The sequence below is a fragment of the Barbus barbus genome (assembly GCF_936440315.1).
Source record: "Barbus barbus genome assembly, chromosome: 35".
Lineage (NCBI taxonomy): Eukaryota > Metazoa > Chordata > Actinopteri > Cypriniformes > Cyprinidae > Barbus > Barbus barbus.
Genome location: NC_136763.1, coordinates 1,269,486 through 1,284,918, shown reverse-complemented (window position 1 = coordinate 1,284,918; position 15,433 = coordinate 1,269,486). Strand labels below are relative to the sequence as shown.

The window sequence follows — 15,433 nt, the reverse complement described above, 5'->3', positions numbered from 1 at the left end:
ATCCAAGTGTACACTCAGTAGTGAACACACACCCGGAGCAGTGGGCAGCTAATGCTGCGGCACCTGGGGAGCAGTTGGGGGTCCGGTGCCTTGCTCAAGGGTCTCACCTCAGTCGTGGTATTGAGAGTGGAGAGAGTGCTGGTTATTCACTCCCCACACCTACAATCCCTGCCGGACCTGAGACTCAAACCCACAACCTTCGGGTTACAAGCTCAACTCTCTATCCATTAGGCCACGACATCCCCTGAACATATTGGTTCCAAGCAATGTTGCAACTCGCTGCATCAATATTGAATTTATCTGTGAAACATTATTTGTCTTTAGTCTTTTGACTTTAAATCAAGAGTATGGCTATAAATAACTATTATTTTGTTAATCAATTAATCGATTGATTATTTCTCAGATTAACTGGATGAAAAAGCTACATTTTATTTTCTGTATTTATATTTTAAATATAAATATCTGCCCATCTTCTCCTTTAATGTTTCTGTCAAATTAATGCTATGGTTGGGTACCATTCACATTTGAACCGGTACCCAACGGTACCTTTTTTCGGTACTTTACTCTCCGTGTAATAACAAAAACATTTCAGTCAAAAAATAAGTCCAAAACTCTCAATTTCAACATTTTGAACAATAGGGCCCTACAATGTTTTTTCGTTCCCGAAATTCTTGTTTAATTTTTTCTGATAATCAAATGAAGGCATGAAACATTTATTTATTTTTCATCAAATGAAAATGAAGCACTTTTATTTTTTGGCAAACAAACAGAGGTTTACTGTTAAAATGAATACATGGTAGAAAAATTGTGTGAATATTCCTTTAAAAAAGTTTGAATAATAATTGTATTTTTTTTCTACTATTAAGTGGTTAATGTGGTTGTAATAATAATTTTTATCATTTAATTGTTTTATTTAAATTTGACAGTAAATAGAATATATAAAGACGTACATTATACTGTACAAAAATAATACAAGAGTAATATATGTCTGTTACATGTTAAACCGCACTTTTATTTTGACAGGTTGCCGTGAAGTTTCTGTGTGTATACAGTATGATATGATGCTAGTTTTCTCAAATTTAACTGTAAATTCTCATGAAGAAAATTCTCTAGTGAGATGCAGAGGCTGAAAATCACCACGAGTTCACGGAAACTATATGACCCTAGAAATGTAACACTTCAGAACATTTGGGTTTGCCCTGTGTGTTGTGTTTTAAAGAGTTGCAGATGAGCCCAAATGCATTCTCAGGTACCGAATGATTTAATATGACGCAATTCGGTCGGTACCCTTAAAAGTACAGAGTTCAGTACCCAACCTTAGTTAATGCACATGCATGTTTAACAATGACTTGCGTACAGTGAGGACAGTTTATATGCAAAATGCAAATGCTCATGTTTTATTATTATTATTAACAGAAGAATGTAAATTATGCACTGGATTAAAACCCGTCTTTGTCTGACAGCATCAGATTAGGCAGAAATGCATCAGTGTTTCTGTTGAAAGCCTTTGGTTTGAGAAATGTGAGGCGATTCCCAGAGTTCAGTCTGATTTACCGTGGTATTCGATCCCATCAAGACTTCTCACACTCTGGGAATTTATAGACTCGTCCCACACGTGTGTGCGACTGAAGGTGCTGTCGCCGTGGCAACAGTCTCTCTCTCTCCTCCGCAGGGCCAAATACCACAAGCTGAAGTACGGGACGGAGCTCAACCAGGGAGACGTGAAGCCCCCCAGCTACGACTCAGGTAAACATCAGCCTTCATCAGCCTTCATCGCTAGAGTGAGAGCTGCTCACAGTTCCTGCAGACACCAGCATACACACACACACACACACACACACAAGTGAAGAAAAGTAATAAAAAAAAAAACAAAAGTAATATTATTGTAATATTAATAATCATTTTATTGTGCAATTTGATGTGAGATTTAAAAAAAAAAAATTATAATAGTAATTTTCTGTGCATGTTTGTAGGGCTGCACAATTTGGCTAAAAAATTATATTATTATTATTATTATTATTATTACTAAATAAAATATGAAAATTACTCAAACAAAACAAAAAAAACTATTGTAATGTATAACTGTTAAATATAAAAAAATTACTTTAAATTATAATTATTTTAATTTTATTTTACAAATTGATTGTGATTTGATATGATTTAAAATATCCAGGTTTGCTGTACTTGTATTTAGAGCTGCACAATTTGGCTGACATTTTGTGATTATATATCAATATGGCAATAAAATAATAATAATAATAATTGTTATTATTACTACTTCTACACTTAAATAAATTTTTTAAATTACTAAATAAAAGAAATAAGAAATATTACTATTGTGTTATAATTTTTCCTTAAAAATTACTATGTTAATACATAGTGAATATTGTTATTTTATTATTAGATATTATTATATTATCATTATATTTTAGTTTTTTAGTTTTTATTGTTTTTCTCTTGATCTTTTTTAAGTTACAGTAATATTTCACTGTAAAATGTAAAAATCGTGTACTCAAAATGTATTGATGATAATTTTATTTTACAGTAGAAGTGTACTGGTCAACACTGATTTTGAGAAGATGGTTGTGTTTCCAAATGCATGTTAATGCAATAATCACACTAAGACACATCGTGATTTCAGTTTTACTTTGATTAATCGTGCAGCCCTACATAACACTATAATAATCAAATTATGCTAATAACATAAAGATAACACAGAAGTCTGTGAATGATGCAGTGATCACAACATCTCATAGATCTGAACATCATCTCCATCTAGATTCCAGCTCTGCTTTCATCAGGTGCATCCTGGGATGCCTTTACAGACTAGTGAAGGAACATGTGAAGAGCACATTTATATTTGTCTATAAAACTGATCTCAAGTCTTCAGAAATCATGGGAATTCAGACAAAACTCTTGTCTGCTCAGTAGAGGTACACTTCTACAGATTAGGCTGGATTTTTTCATGAACCTCCTGTAAATCCAAACAAACAAACCAGACTTTCATGTCAGATGGACGTCACTGTAAAACACTCTCAGAGCGATTCGTTTGTCGCTGAAGTCTGTAATGATGAATGTGGTCAGACAGGAAACTGTGAGCAGCAGATATACTGTGAGTGACAGGTTTCTGTCGTCCTGTGTCTGACCTTTGACCTTTAGATGAGAGCAACGAGAACGAGTCTCTACCTGAACCGCCCAACAGTCAGCTGAGCTGGAAACAGGGACGACAGCTGCTGAGACAGTGAGTCACACACACACACACACACACTCTCACACACACACACTCTCACACACACACACACTCTCTCTCACTCGCTCACACACACTCACACACACGCTCTCTTAATGCGCATGCTTAATAAAATACAATAAAAGAAATGAATATAAATTAAAAAAATTATGTATATGAAATAAAATAAAATAACTGAAATAAAATAAGTACTAAAATGACTAAAACTGGAATGAAAATAAATTCAAACTGAATAAAATCAGATAAAACAAAAACATAAATTTACAAAATTACTAATATTAAAACTGAAATAAAAATAACAAAAAGATAAAACAAAACTAAGAAAAATAACACAAGCATATAAATAAAACAAATGAAAATTAAGAAAATACAAATAAAAGCTACTTCCATATTATTAAAAAATACTATGATAGTATATAAATAATAATAATAATAAAAAACAAAGTATGACAAAACTGCTTGTTTTCCAAATTGTTTATGAGCAGAAACTGGGAGTATTAATTATATTAAATTAATTGATTATAATTCATTTTGTGATTCCAGGAGTTTCAAGAACTCTGTTCTTCAATAAAAACAATTGTTATTAAAATATTATTATTTTTCACCACACAATTAAAAGAATAAAAACATGAAATTAAATTTTGCATATAGAAAATGAAGTCTATTTTAGGACTTAATTATTTTTTTTATATTGTGACATCATTAATGGTCCCGTTTATGCAAAATATAATTTCTAGCATTTATACCATAATTTTTGATTTTTGATTTTAGGGTGAAACATTCTTGACAGGTTTCATAAGACCCTTAATTTTTTATTAAATTAAATGTTGTTGTTTTTTAATATATATAGTTTCAGTTTGCATCTTTACTTTATGTGGGGGTTTTTTAGAAATTTAATTTAGACTGAATTTAAATTATAATTAATAGTAAAATAGCAGTTAAGACAGAGTAAAGACATGTAGCAGTAGAAGAATTGTGGTGTATTAGTGTTTGATTGTACGTGACACACACAAAAGGTAAAGTGGTTCAGGTCACTCCCACACCGAACATGAAGTTCTTCCACACCTCCACACTCCTATCTATTTATAAACGCTGATCTATCTGCTGATCTCCAGCATACGTGAGCGTCGGCTGTCATATTGACTGTGATATTGAAGCTCATTTTAACTTCAACATTCAAAAGGAAAACCTAGTTCAGGCGTGATGTAATGAAGCCCAGCATCGTTCACACCGCAGTGATTTGATGAGGTTTAGCGCTCCGACTGTAATCCTGAAACTCAGATGAACTCACACCTCTGATCACATGACTGTAGCGCTACAGCATCAGACAATATGATGCCTCACAATAGTCCATACGACTCTCGACTCGTGCACTATAGACATTTTTCCTAGGGATGTAACAATATCAAAATCTCACGACACGATAATATCGTGATATGACGTGCACGATATGATATTTATTGCGATATTTAAAAAAAGACAATTGTCATTTGTCTTTTTTAAAATATCGCAATAAATATCATATCGTGCACGTCATATCACAATATTATCGTGTCGTGAGAATTGGGAAGGAAAAAATAATTAAAAAAACAAATTTGTACATTTTAAAGTTAAATTTTTCTATCTAATGCACTTTAAGAGTTCAGAATGAAGAGCTCTAACCCATGTTCTTAACTAAAAAAACTTAAGTCAGAAAAAAGTCAGTGAATTGACTTGTAGCTGAACTTTAAAGAGGACTCAACCCTGTATTTATTTGTGATCTACTGTCTGTCTAAATTACATTCACACTGCTGTTTTATTACAATATAATAACAATAACAGTAATAGCCATATATTATAAAACAACTGCACTGTAAAATAAATGAAAATGAATATTTGATAGGTATATTATTATTGCTTTACACTACAGTAGGATAATTACAATACTTTGCTAATTTGTACACTTGAAAGAGATATTTTGAGTTTGGACTGCATTTAAACCGCTAGCTGTCAGTAATTCATGCTGCACTTTAAGCTTTTATTTTGAAGGAAACTCCAGCTTCAGTGAAAACAGGCACAAAAACACGTCTCGCTACAAATCTAGTGAAACGCTGTAATCATCTGCAGCTGAAATAAAGCAGAACTGGTGGCTGTTGTTCCCAAACGTGTGCTAAACTCACAGAACGTGAAATAAACTGCATTCATTCAGTGTGAACGGAGCCGCTCTGAGACGCAGAAAACACCGGATCATGAGCTGATCGTCTGAACCAAGTGCAGCTTCGCTTTAAAACAGACTTGATGAAGAGATTATATTGTGCTTTCGGTTTGAGTTCGTCTGACAGATACTGTGCTGAAGCATAATGACCCAAAACACTACTTTACAGACCTTTTATGTTAGAATAAGTAGTTTAAATATTTAAAAACTACACTTTTTGTCTGGAAGACCTATCGTTTCATATCGAGATGTGACCACGATAATATCCAGACAGTTTTGCTATCGCGATATTTTGATATTGATAATATCGTTACATCCCTATTTTTTCCTGAACGCGACTCTGGGACTCTTAACTGGTCTCCAGTGTTTCTAGTCAAATTAGTGTATATTCCGAGGTGATAATCTAATGTTAAACCTATTAAAATGTTTTAAAAAAGCACATGGCTCCATAGGGCTATCACTTTACAGTGTCGCAATGACCGTCATGCAGACATTAGCTACGTTAAAAACAAATGAGCACTATTTGAATGGGTTCCTATGGAGACCGGAACAGAAGAGCATCCAGTCGGAAGTTAGAATTCGTAATGGCGGGGCTCATTGTTTATTCAGGAAAAAGGCCTATATTCCACATCTTCTGAAGCGCTGAGACAGTGTGACTGATATTTAAAGGGACAGGTCACCCAAAAATGAACATTCTGTCATCATTTACTTACACTCAAGTCTTTCCAAACCTGTTTGAGTTTCTCTCTTCTGTTGAACTTAATAAATGATACTTTGAAGTACAGATCGACCGATATATCGGTTTTGCCGATTAATCAACACCGATAGTTGAAAAATCCATGCCAATAGTATATACTTGTCACGGTGAACACAGCAGGGAGGAACGAGGAACACGAGACAAGGATGTAAACTCAAATAACAGTCTTTAATGACTCCAAACAAGGCAGGGCAAGGGGAATAACGAGTAGACCAGACGAAAACTAACTGAACAGACAGGACTATAAATACACAGGATATTCATAGATAAAACACAGCTGGACATAATAATATAATTATTTTATTTTTAAAATCTTTTTGTGTGTTTGTCATTTGTAGTAGGTTTTTTTTTTTTTTTTTTTTTTAGCTTTAGGTATTTTAGTATGAAATGAAATAAATTAATTAAGATTAATAGAAATATTTATTAATAATAATAATAATTACAAAAGCACAAAACAAAATTAATACAAATTAAAATAAAAAAAATTATATAAAATAAAAAATTCTAATTATTAACAAATATTGTAATAGTATATTAATAATACTAAAATAGCACTAATTGTGTCAAAACTGTATATAAGTGGTTTCAATATGACAAAACTCCTTTGAGGACTCTTGAGTCCTCAACTGGAAAAAGTATTCATACATGTGTATATATAAGGGGTAAAATTGGATTTGAGTTAATCTGTTGTTTTTAATTAGCTTTATATAACAACAATAGAAGTCTATGTCATGCCTTTGATAGATATATGAGTGTGTGTGTGTGTGTGTGTCAGTGACAGTAAGGCTGAATGAATGCGGGATTGTTCGTCTCGTTTGAGTTTCCTGTGCCTGGAGAGAGGCTGGTACAGCGAGAGATGCCACACTCTCGCTGGCTCACTCTTTCTCTTGTGTTTTTCTCTTAAACTGCTGCTAAAGATTTAGTCAAACGCTCTCCCTCCAGACATCAGACCGCAGGAGTGTTAGCACGGGACCGCTGTGTGTGTGTGTGTGTGTGTGTGTGTCGGGTTAACTGAAGGTACGTGAACCATACGCTGACTTCTCTCTCACCTCTGGGGTTTGACTTTAACTGCATGTCGAACGTCCCAGAGAGCGATAAACCTGAAGAAACAGCATTTGAGACGCTCAGAAATTACTTGTCGTGTTTGTAACGGTGTTTGCTTAACCTGTCATGCTTCTGTTTCGAGGTCATGTTTAACTAAAAGTAAAACCATAAAAAAATATTATTTTAAATAAAATAAACATTTACTGAAATAAAATATTTTTAAAAATTGTATTTGATGTACTAAATTTAAAATGAAAAATTAACAGCAAAATTAATAATAAAACTTTATAGACATATATTTTAAAAACCCATAACAAAATGACTAAACTTTAACTAAAACAAAGTCATAAAAAATATTTTAAATAAACATTAACTGAAATAAAATATTTAAAAATATATATAAAAAGTAATAAGTTGTAATTGAATAACTAAAATTAAAACTAATATCTAAATACAAAAAAATTAAATAATTCTAAAAATTTACAAATGACAAAAACACACAACAAAATGACTCAAACTGTAATATCAGTGATACTAAAATTACTAAAATGAAAACTAAAAATATGAAAATAAAAATTAATTCAAAATGTTAATAAAAACTATAATAGTATATGAAGAACTTGCAGCTCCTGTTTAACCCCAGAATTAAAAGAATAAAAGCAAGAAATTATATTTTGCATATAGAAAACAACTATTTATCAACCAATAATATTGTTTTATATTGTAACATACTTTTCATGACAAATAAATTCTCATTATAGTAATGCATCGGGGCACAACGCAAGATGTTTTCATGCTTCTTTTTATGCAAAAATTAAAATTAGATTTTTAGCTCATATAATACTTAGATTTTTAGGATACTTACTGTATTCTATATGTTTATTTATTTTTCAATGACAGCTGAAATCATAAGTGTCACGGTTGCAGTTGCTTGGTTATTACTTTGTATAAATATTAACTCATTAATATAAACTGAGAGCTTTTCTCTGAGTTAATGTGCAATCTGAAGCGTTTGGGCTCTCTAGCGCTGATGTTTTCCGGTTTTCTCAGGTACCTGCAGGAGGTGGGCTACACCGACACCATCCTGGATGTGAAGTCGCAGCGGGTCAAAGCACTGCTCGGACTGACCGGAGACAGCGGAGAGAGACCCGGAGACAAGCGGACCGAGCCCATGGTGAACGGAACCGAGCCGTCCTCGCTGAAGGACAGCACCACCACCATGATCGGGTCAGACAGACCATATTAGCTGATTTATTTACTTCAATCACTGACCAAATATCAGCCAATATTAGCGATATTATTTTATTTTATTGCCTGAAGATATATCAGCCTTTGTTTATTTATTTATTCATTCATTTACTTAACTTACTGAAGATCTAGCAACATTTATTTATTTATTTAATTTCTATGTTATTTTAACTCCCTGAAGATTTATCGGCACACATTAGCTTTATCTATTTATTTATTTAACTCACTGTTGGCTAATATTTTATTTTATTTTATCACAATATATATCTGTCTCTATTTATTGATTGATTGATTGGTTAATTGATTTTACTCACTGAAAATATATCAACCTTTATTAGGTTTATTTATTTATTTATTTATTTTACTTACTGAAGATATATCAACTATTTATTTATTTATTTGTTTATTTATTTAATTTAACTCCCTGAAGTTGTATCAGCCCATATTAGTTTGTTTGTTTAAGTCACTGACGGCCAATATTATATTTTATTTATTTATTTACCTACCAGCAAATATATCTGCCTCAATTTGCTTGTTTGTTTGTTTAATTCATTAAAGATATATCAGCCTTTATTTATTTAACTTGCTAAAGATATATCAACCCATATTAGCTTTATTTATTTATTTATTTAACTCACTGTTGGCCAATATTATTTCTTTCAGTCTCTCACTCACTCACATTTCAGCCCTTATTATCTATATTTATTTATTGTCCTCCACTCGACTTGCAGTTACTAGGTAGCATGAAAAATCTATATTGTTGGTAAGAAGCAGAGATGCTGTGGATTGTGTGACTGTGAAACGCTGGCGTGATGAATGATGTCTGCTCTTGTTTCTCTGTGTGTTTATGGATTGGACCCGCAGTAAAGCGGAGATGTCGGACTCCACCGCGGTGCAGGAAGCCTTCAAGTTCATCGAGAAAGCCGCCGCTGAGTTCAGCGACGACGACGACGACGACAGCGAGGGACAGAACAAGACCATCGTGGACCTCACCACCGTGAGTTAGTTAACACACGTTCACACCGAGAGCCAGAACATGTCAGTTACACCAGCTGCCCTCGCTCACACTTCCTCTTCCTGTCATAGATGGTGAGGAGGAAGGTGTCTCCGTCTCCCTCCTCTTCCTCAGCTGACATGAGCGACGACTTTGACACGGAGGAGGTTCTGAAGGGCTTCGACTTTCTGGCTAATAATGAGGACATGGAGGGCCCTTCTGAAACACCGTCCTCTGGAGAGCGAGCCGACTGGGGTGAGAGTCAACTCTCTTCCTGCTAAAAACATCAACACATGCAGAACAGACGCTTTATAGCACTGATTATACTGACAAACAGGCAAAGATGTGCCAGTATAGGGGTTTGTGATCATGCAGAAGTTTGGGGTCACAAGTGTGCTCACCGAGGCTGCATTTATTTGATCAAAAATACAGTAAAAATTGTGAAATATTATTAGAATTTAAAACAGCAGTTTTCTATGTGAATATCTGTATTCTTTATTTTTATTTTAAAAGGGACAATGCACATTAATTAACATAAGGACTGAAATCTATTATGTAAATGTGCCAGATTTAGCCATTCAGGCTATTTTTCATCTGCAGATGACGGTGAGAACCAAAGTCCACAAATACATAGAAAACATATTCCAGCAAATATAGTCACAAACCAAAAACTAAAAATTACGCAAGAAACCACTACTTCAAATTATGAAGACATTTTTGATTATCCAATAACCACTCTTTTATGGATTCAGAGAAAGAAGCAAAAGATGTAATATTTCTTAGTTCTATAGGTGGGTCAATGACGTATAAGGATTTTCGCCAAATATAAAAATAATATCTATTGCAATTGTTCAAACATTAAGAATGTTGTGTGCACAAATTCATATTAGAATTTTAAATTAAGTGATTTTAGTGGGGGTTTTTTCATCTAGATAAATAAAAATGTCATGTGGTGCGACCGTGATATATCTTAAAATTAATTAATGTCCTTAACATGCGTAACTTTTTTTTTTTTAAGTTCTCAATAAATAATGTTTAGAAAAAATATTTAGTTTTTTGTTTTGTTTTTATAAATTATTATTTATATTTATTTTAATTCTAGAATTTTTTTGATTTACAATGAATGATTTACAAAAAAAAAATCTAAACATTTAATTACTGAGAACTTTTAAAAAATGTTATGCATGTTAAGGAAATTAATTAATTTTAAGATAAATCACAGTCGCACCACCTGACATTTTCACTAAAATCACTTAATTTAAAAGTTTAATATGAATTTATGTGCACACAACATTCTTAATGTTTGAACAATTGCAATAGATATTATTTTTTGTATTTGAAAAATCTCAAGTTTGCTTGTCGAAAATCCTTATACGTCATTGACCCAGGTGAAGTATTCCAGGTATGTACTGCTCTATAGGAAAAAGCTGACTGCCCAAAAGCACTTCTTCTATCTGCTATTATACAGTCCCCTCTAGTAGTGGCTCTAATAAATGAGTTAGAATTTTGCCTAATAAATTAATTAAGTTGAGGTGGAGCCATACCATGCTAAATTTTGTACTAAAGTGAAATATCTGCAAATTTAATCATATTTTCCCAGTTTAAAAACCCATATTTAGCTAAACTTTTACAGTGATGATATGAATTAGACCTTTTATCCAATGTTTTCAGAGCCTGCTTACAGAGTTTTTCTATTGTGAAAAGATCATAGCGTTAATATATAATTTTGAAGCCTCAGTATTTTAAATTATTCCTAATATGTCTAAAATTTGCCAGATCAAATTTAATTATATTCCCAACTTTAACTTGTTTTTTAAGTGTAAGTTGTGAGTCAAGTATTATACCTAAATATTAATACTCTCATAGACTACTGTTAAAGTCCGTATAAAGTGATATTAAAATATGTGTTCTGAGTTTGTCACACAACAGAAAAATGTGTTATTAACCACCCAGCCAAATTTGAATGATAAAAAACCCCGCCAAGTAACTAAAATGAGTTATCAAAATCTTTGAAAAATAAGCAGGACTCTTTGCTCCCAAACGCTGGGGGCGTGTCCGCTGTCGGAACTGAAACCACGCCCACTGGCGGGAAAGCAGCCGTCTCTCTCAGCTGTCAAATACCGCTATAACCTGAATGGATGCTACTGATACTACCTCTAGTAGCTTAATTGGATTTATACAGTCATACATGATTGAGCATGCAAGTTCGTTATTTAATTGTAGATGCTTGTCAGCGCTGCAGTGAGCTGAAACCTTCTCGTCGTCAAGGCTAACGCGCAGCTCATGGTTGCTTAGCAACGGCAAACACCACGAGAGCGCGAGCTCCGTTGCGTATTGATATTGAAGTCTCTGGGCTAAGACCCGGGTATCTATTCACCCTAGAACCGTCCCTGCCTAGAATCTGTATATCTAACATCACAGACATTCAAAAAGACAAACTAAGAACTTGACCTCTCAACAGTTATTATAGTGTTAGGGGCGGGGCCACGCTCGGTGGCTCCATTGCATCATCGAGCCACCAAAAAATCCTGAACACAGAATAGGTGAAAAACTGTTTAATGGTTTAACTCCTCAGTCTTTGTAATGTGTTTCAGCAACACATTTCTAACTTTTGTAATGCGTTTAGAAACAATTCTCAGAATTCTCTTTACACGGACTTTAAACTGTAATTTATTTCTATGATCTGCAGCTGTATTTTCAGCATCATTACTCCAGTCTTCAGTGTCACATGATCTTCAGAAATCATTCTAATATACTGATTTACTGCTCAAGAAACATTTCTGATTATTATCAATGTTGAACACAGTTGTGCTGCACAATATTTTTGTGGAAATCGTGATACATTTTATTTTTCAGGATTCACAGATGAACAGAAAGTTCAAAAGAACAGAATTTATTTGAAACAGATTTTTTTTGTGACATTATAAACGACTTTACTGTCACTTTTCATCAATTTAATGCATCCTTGATTAATAAAAACATAAATTTCTTTTAAAAAATAAATAATTACTGACCCTAAACTTTTGAACGACAGCGTAGTAATATTCATAATTAAAGGTGCTTATGGTCGCGCTGATTGGTGATATTTTAGTATTTAGTTTTTATTTTTGAATTTTATATTTTCCTTGTGTTTTTGTTACATTTTTAGTAATTTTGTGCTTTAGAGAGATTTCTGCGGGTTATTTATCATGTGTCGCAGATTGTTTTGTGCTGTTTCTCCAGCATCATGCAGGAACGAACACAAGCTGCTCATCGCTTTGTCTTTCATTGCAGTTGATGGCAGTGCTTCAGTATTTCAGAGCGGCATCAAATGCACTGGATGTGTTTGAGTTCCTGTCTCCTCGTGTGTTCCTCACACACACTCACACTCGCTCAGTCACACACTCACTCGCTCACTCACACACACACTCGCTCACTTGCGCACACACACACACTCACTCACTTGCGCACACACATACTCGTGCACTCACACACTCACTCACACACACACACACTCATTCATTCACTTGCGCACACACATACTCGTGCACTCACACACTCACTCACTCACTCACACACACACACACTCACTCGCTCACTTGCGCACACACTCGCTCACTCACGCACACACTCACTCGCTCACTTGCGCACACACTCGCTCACTCATACACTCACTCACACACACACTCGCTCACTTGCGCACACGCGCACACACACACTCATACACTCACTCACACTCACTCACTTGCGCACACGCACACACACACTCACTCACTCACTTGCGCACACACACACTCGTGCACTCACACACTCGCTCACTCACACACACACTCACTCACTCACTTGCGCACACACACACTCGTGCACTCACACACTCGCTCACTCACACACTCACTCTCACACACACTCGCTCACTCACACACACGCTCACTTGCGCACACACTCGCTCACTCACTCACTCACACACACGCTCGCTCACTCACACACTCGCTCACTCACACACACACTCACTCACTCGCTCACTTGCGCACACGCACACTCGTGCACACACACTCGCTCGCTCACTTGCACGCACACACACACTCGTGCACACACACTCACTCACTCACTTGCACACACACACACACACACTCGCTCACTTGCGCACACGCACACACAGACTCGTGCACACACACACACACACTCACTCACTTGCGCACACGCACGCACACACTCACACACACACACACACACTCCCTACCCCTCAATCCATCTCTGTTGAGTCTCTGAAGAGAATTGGACTGATTTTTCTCGTTCATACGGCCGTCGATCAGCTCTCTAATTGAAAACGGTGCTGAAAGGGTTTAAACTGCGGCTTGGGCCGCTGCCAGAACTCTCCGTGTGTAGTATTTCATGACTTCAGCACTATTCGGACAGGATTTCTCAGGCTGCCGTCAGTCACGTGACCATAATGCAGACGTGATGTTCAGGAATCAACACTGAACTCTTTATATCTATTTCTGACATTATAATGACCCTTTTTAACTCCATTTATTGATGTTTTTTTTTTGAGAGATAAAAAAAAAAGGGAAGAAAACAATAAACCAACATTTGTTTTGATCAGGTCAGACAAACCTTCTTACTCTCAGTCAGTCACAAAACACTATTGTGTACACTCGCAACAAGATACATAAAAATAACAAAAAATTAAAAATTGACAAATAAATGTCATCTGAAAATATATAATCTAAAAATATTTAATATTTAAAACATTGACTGTAAACTTGTAGGAAACATTTAAAAATGTCCAGCAGTCTGTGTTTTGCATTACTTTATTTATATATATATATATATATATATATATATATATATACACACACACACACACACACACACACACACATATATATATATATATATATATATATACACACACACACATATACATATATTTTTTTCTTGTATTACTATGCATAATTATGTTCATTCTCACAAAGATAACCAAATATAATAGAAATATATGTATATTTATTTTCTATTTTTATTATTATGGCCCTTAACTGCTTACCCAATTAGACTGTGGATTTTTTCCCTATAAGCTCACAGTCATATAATGTATTCCCAAATTTTATTCTTGTATAGCAGCATTTATCATCTGATCTCAACCTTGCTTGAGGTAGAAAACTGCTGAAATTCTGATTTAGACTGCAATACAATCAGCAACTAGCAACTATAAAAGCTGATATGACTTTCTCCGAGGCTGTGTTTTAGTCCTGATCTCATGTCCTGTTCGATCTGATGAACCGGACGTTCACAGACGTTATGATAGATGCATATGTACAGTAGAGTCGGTGATTCGGTTCAGTGTGACGTTCTGATCGCATCTTTTATTGAATGCAAGTAAAGCGTGCGAATCCGGAGTCAGGCCGTGTAACGTGTCTTCCTCCCTCCTCCGTGTAGAGAAGGAAGAGCAGAGCCCCTCGTCTGAGTCCTGGGACGTGGATGAGGGTCTGATCTCTAAACTCAAGGAACAGTACAAGAAGGAGCGCAAGGGCAAGAAAGGGGTGAAGAGTAAGTGGGACAGGAACCTCTCGCTCGCCGCCGCCTCTTTCTTTCTTTACTCTTTTATTTCTTCTAGTGCTCAACCGAAATCTGCTTTAAACGACTGAAATCTGGAAAACAGGAGGCCGATATGATGCCTGAGTGAATCTCACACAAACATGGCCAGGTCATATTTCAAGGATATACAGTCAAACCAAAATGTATTCAAATATCACATTTTCACAGTTTATTCGCTATAGTTTAGAAAATGGTAATAAAATATGAGAACTGTGTCAGAACAAATTCATTTTGATAATGTCAGATAACTTTGATAGGAAGGTATGTTACAAAACATGTTCAGGTCAGTGTCAAATCAAATTTTTATCAATTTTACTGGTAATCCACTGTATGAAGAATTTTTGGGTGTAATATGTCAGTTTACTTTAT

General features: G+C 34.8%; 1 protein-coding gene across 2 annotated transcripts in view; it reads left to right on the top strand.

Moving 5' to 3' along the window:
* LOC306855206 (striatin-like) overlaps positions 1-15,433 on the top strand; it is a 62,092-nt gene that overhangs the window by 30,514 nt on the left and 16,145 nt on the right. The window contains exons 3-8 of one of the 2 annotated variants that reach the window (XM_079393700.1): positions 1,673-1,746; positions 3,160-3,241; positions 8,296-8,472; positions 9,358-9,490; positions 9,580-9,742; positions 14,906-15,016. In XM_079393700.1, the coding sequence (XP_079249826.1) occupies positions 1,673-1,746; positions 3,160-3,241; positions 8,296-8,472; positions 9,358-9,490; positions 9,580-9,742; positions 14,906-15,016 (740 nt within the window). The remainder of the gene's footprint in view (positions 1-1,672; positions 1,747-3,159; positions 3,242-8,295; positions 8,473-9,357; positions 9,491-9,579; positions 9,743-14,905; positions 15,017-15,433) is intronic. The other variant, XM_079393701.1, reaches the window with a different exon arrangement.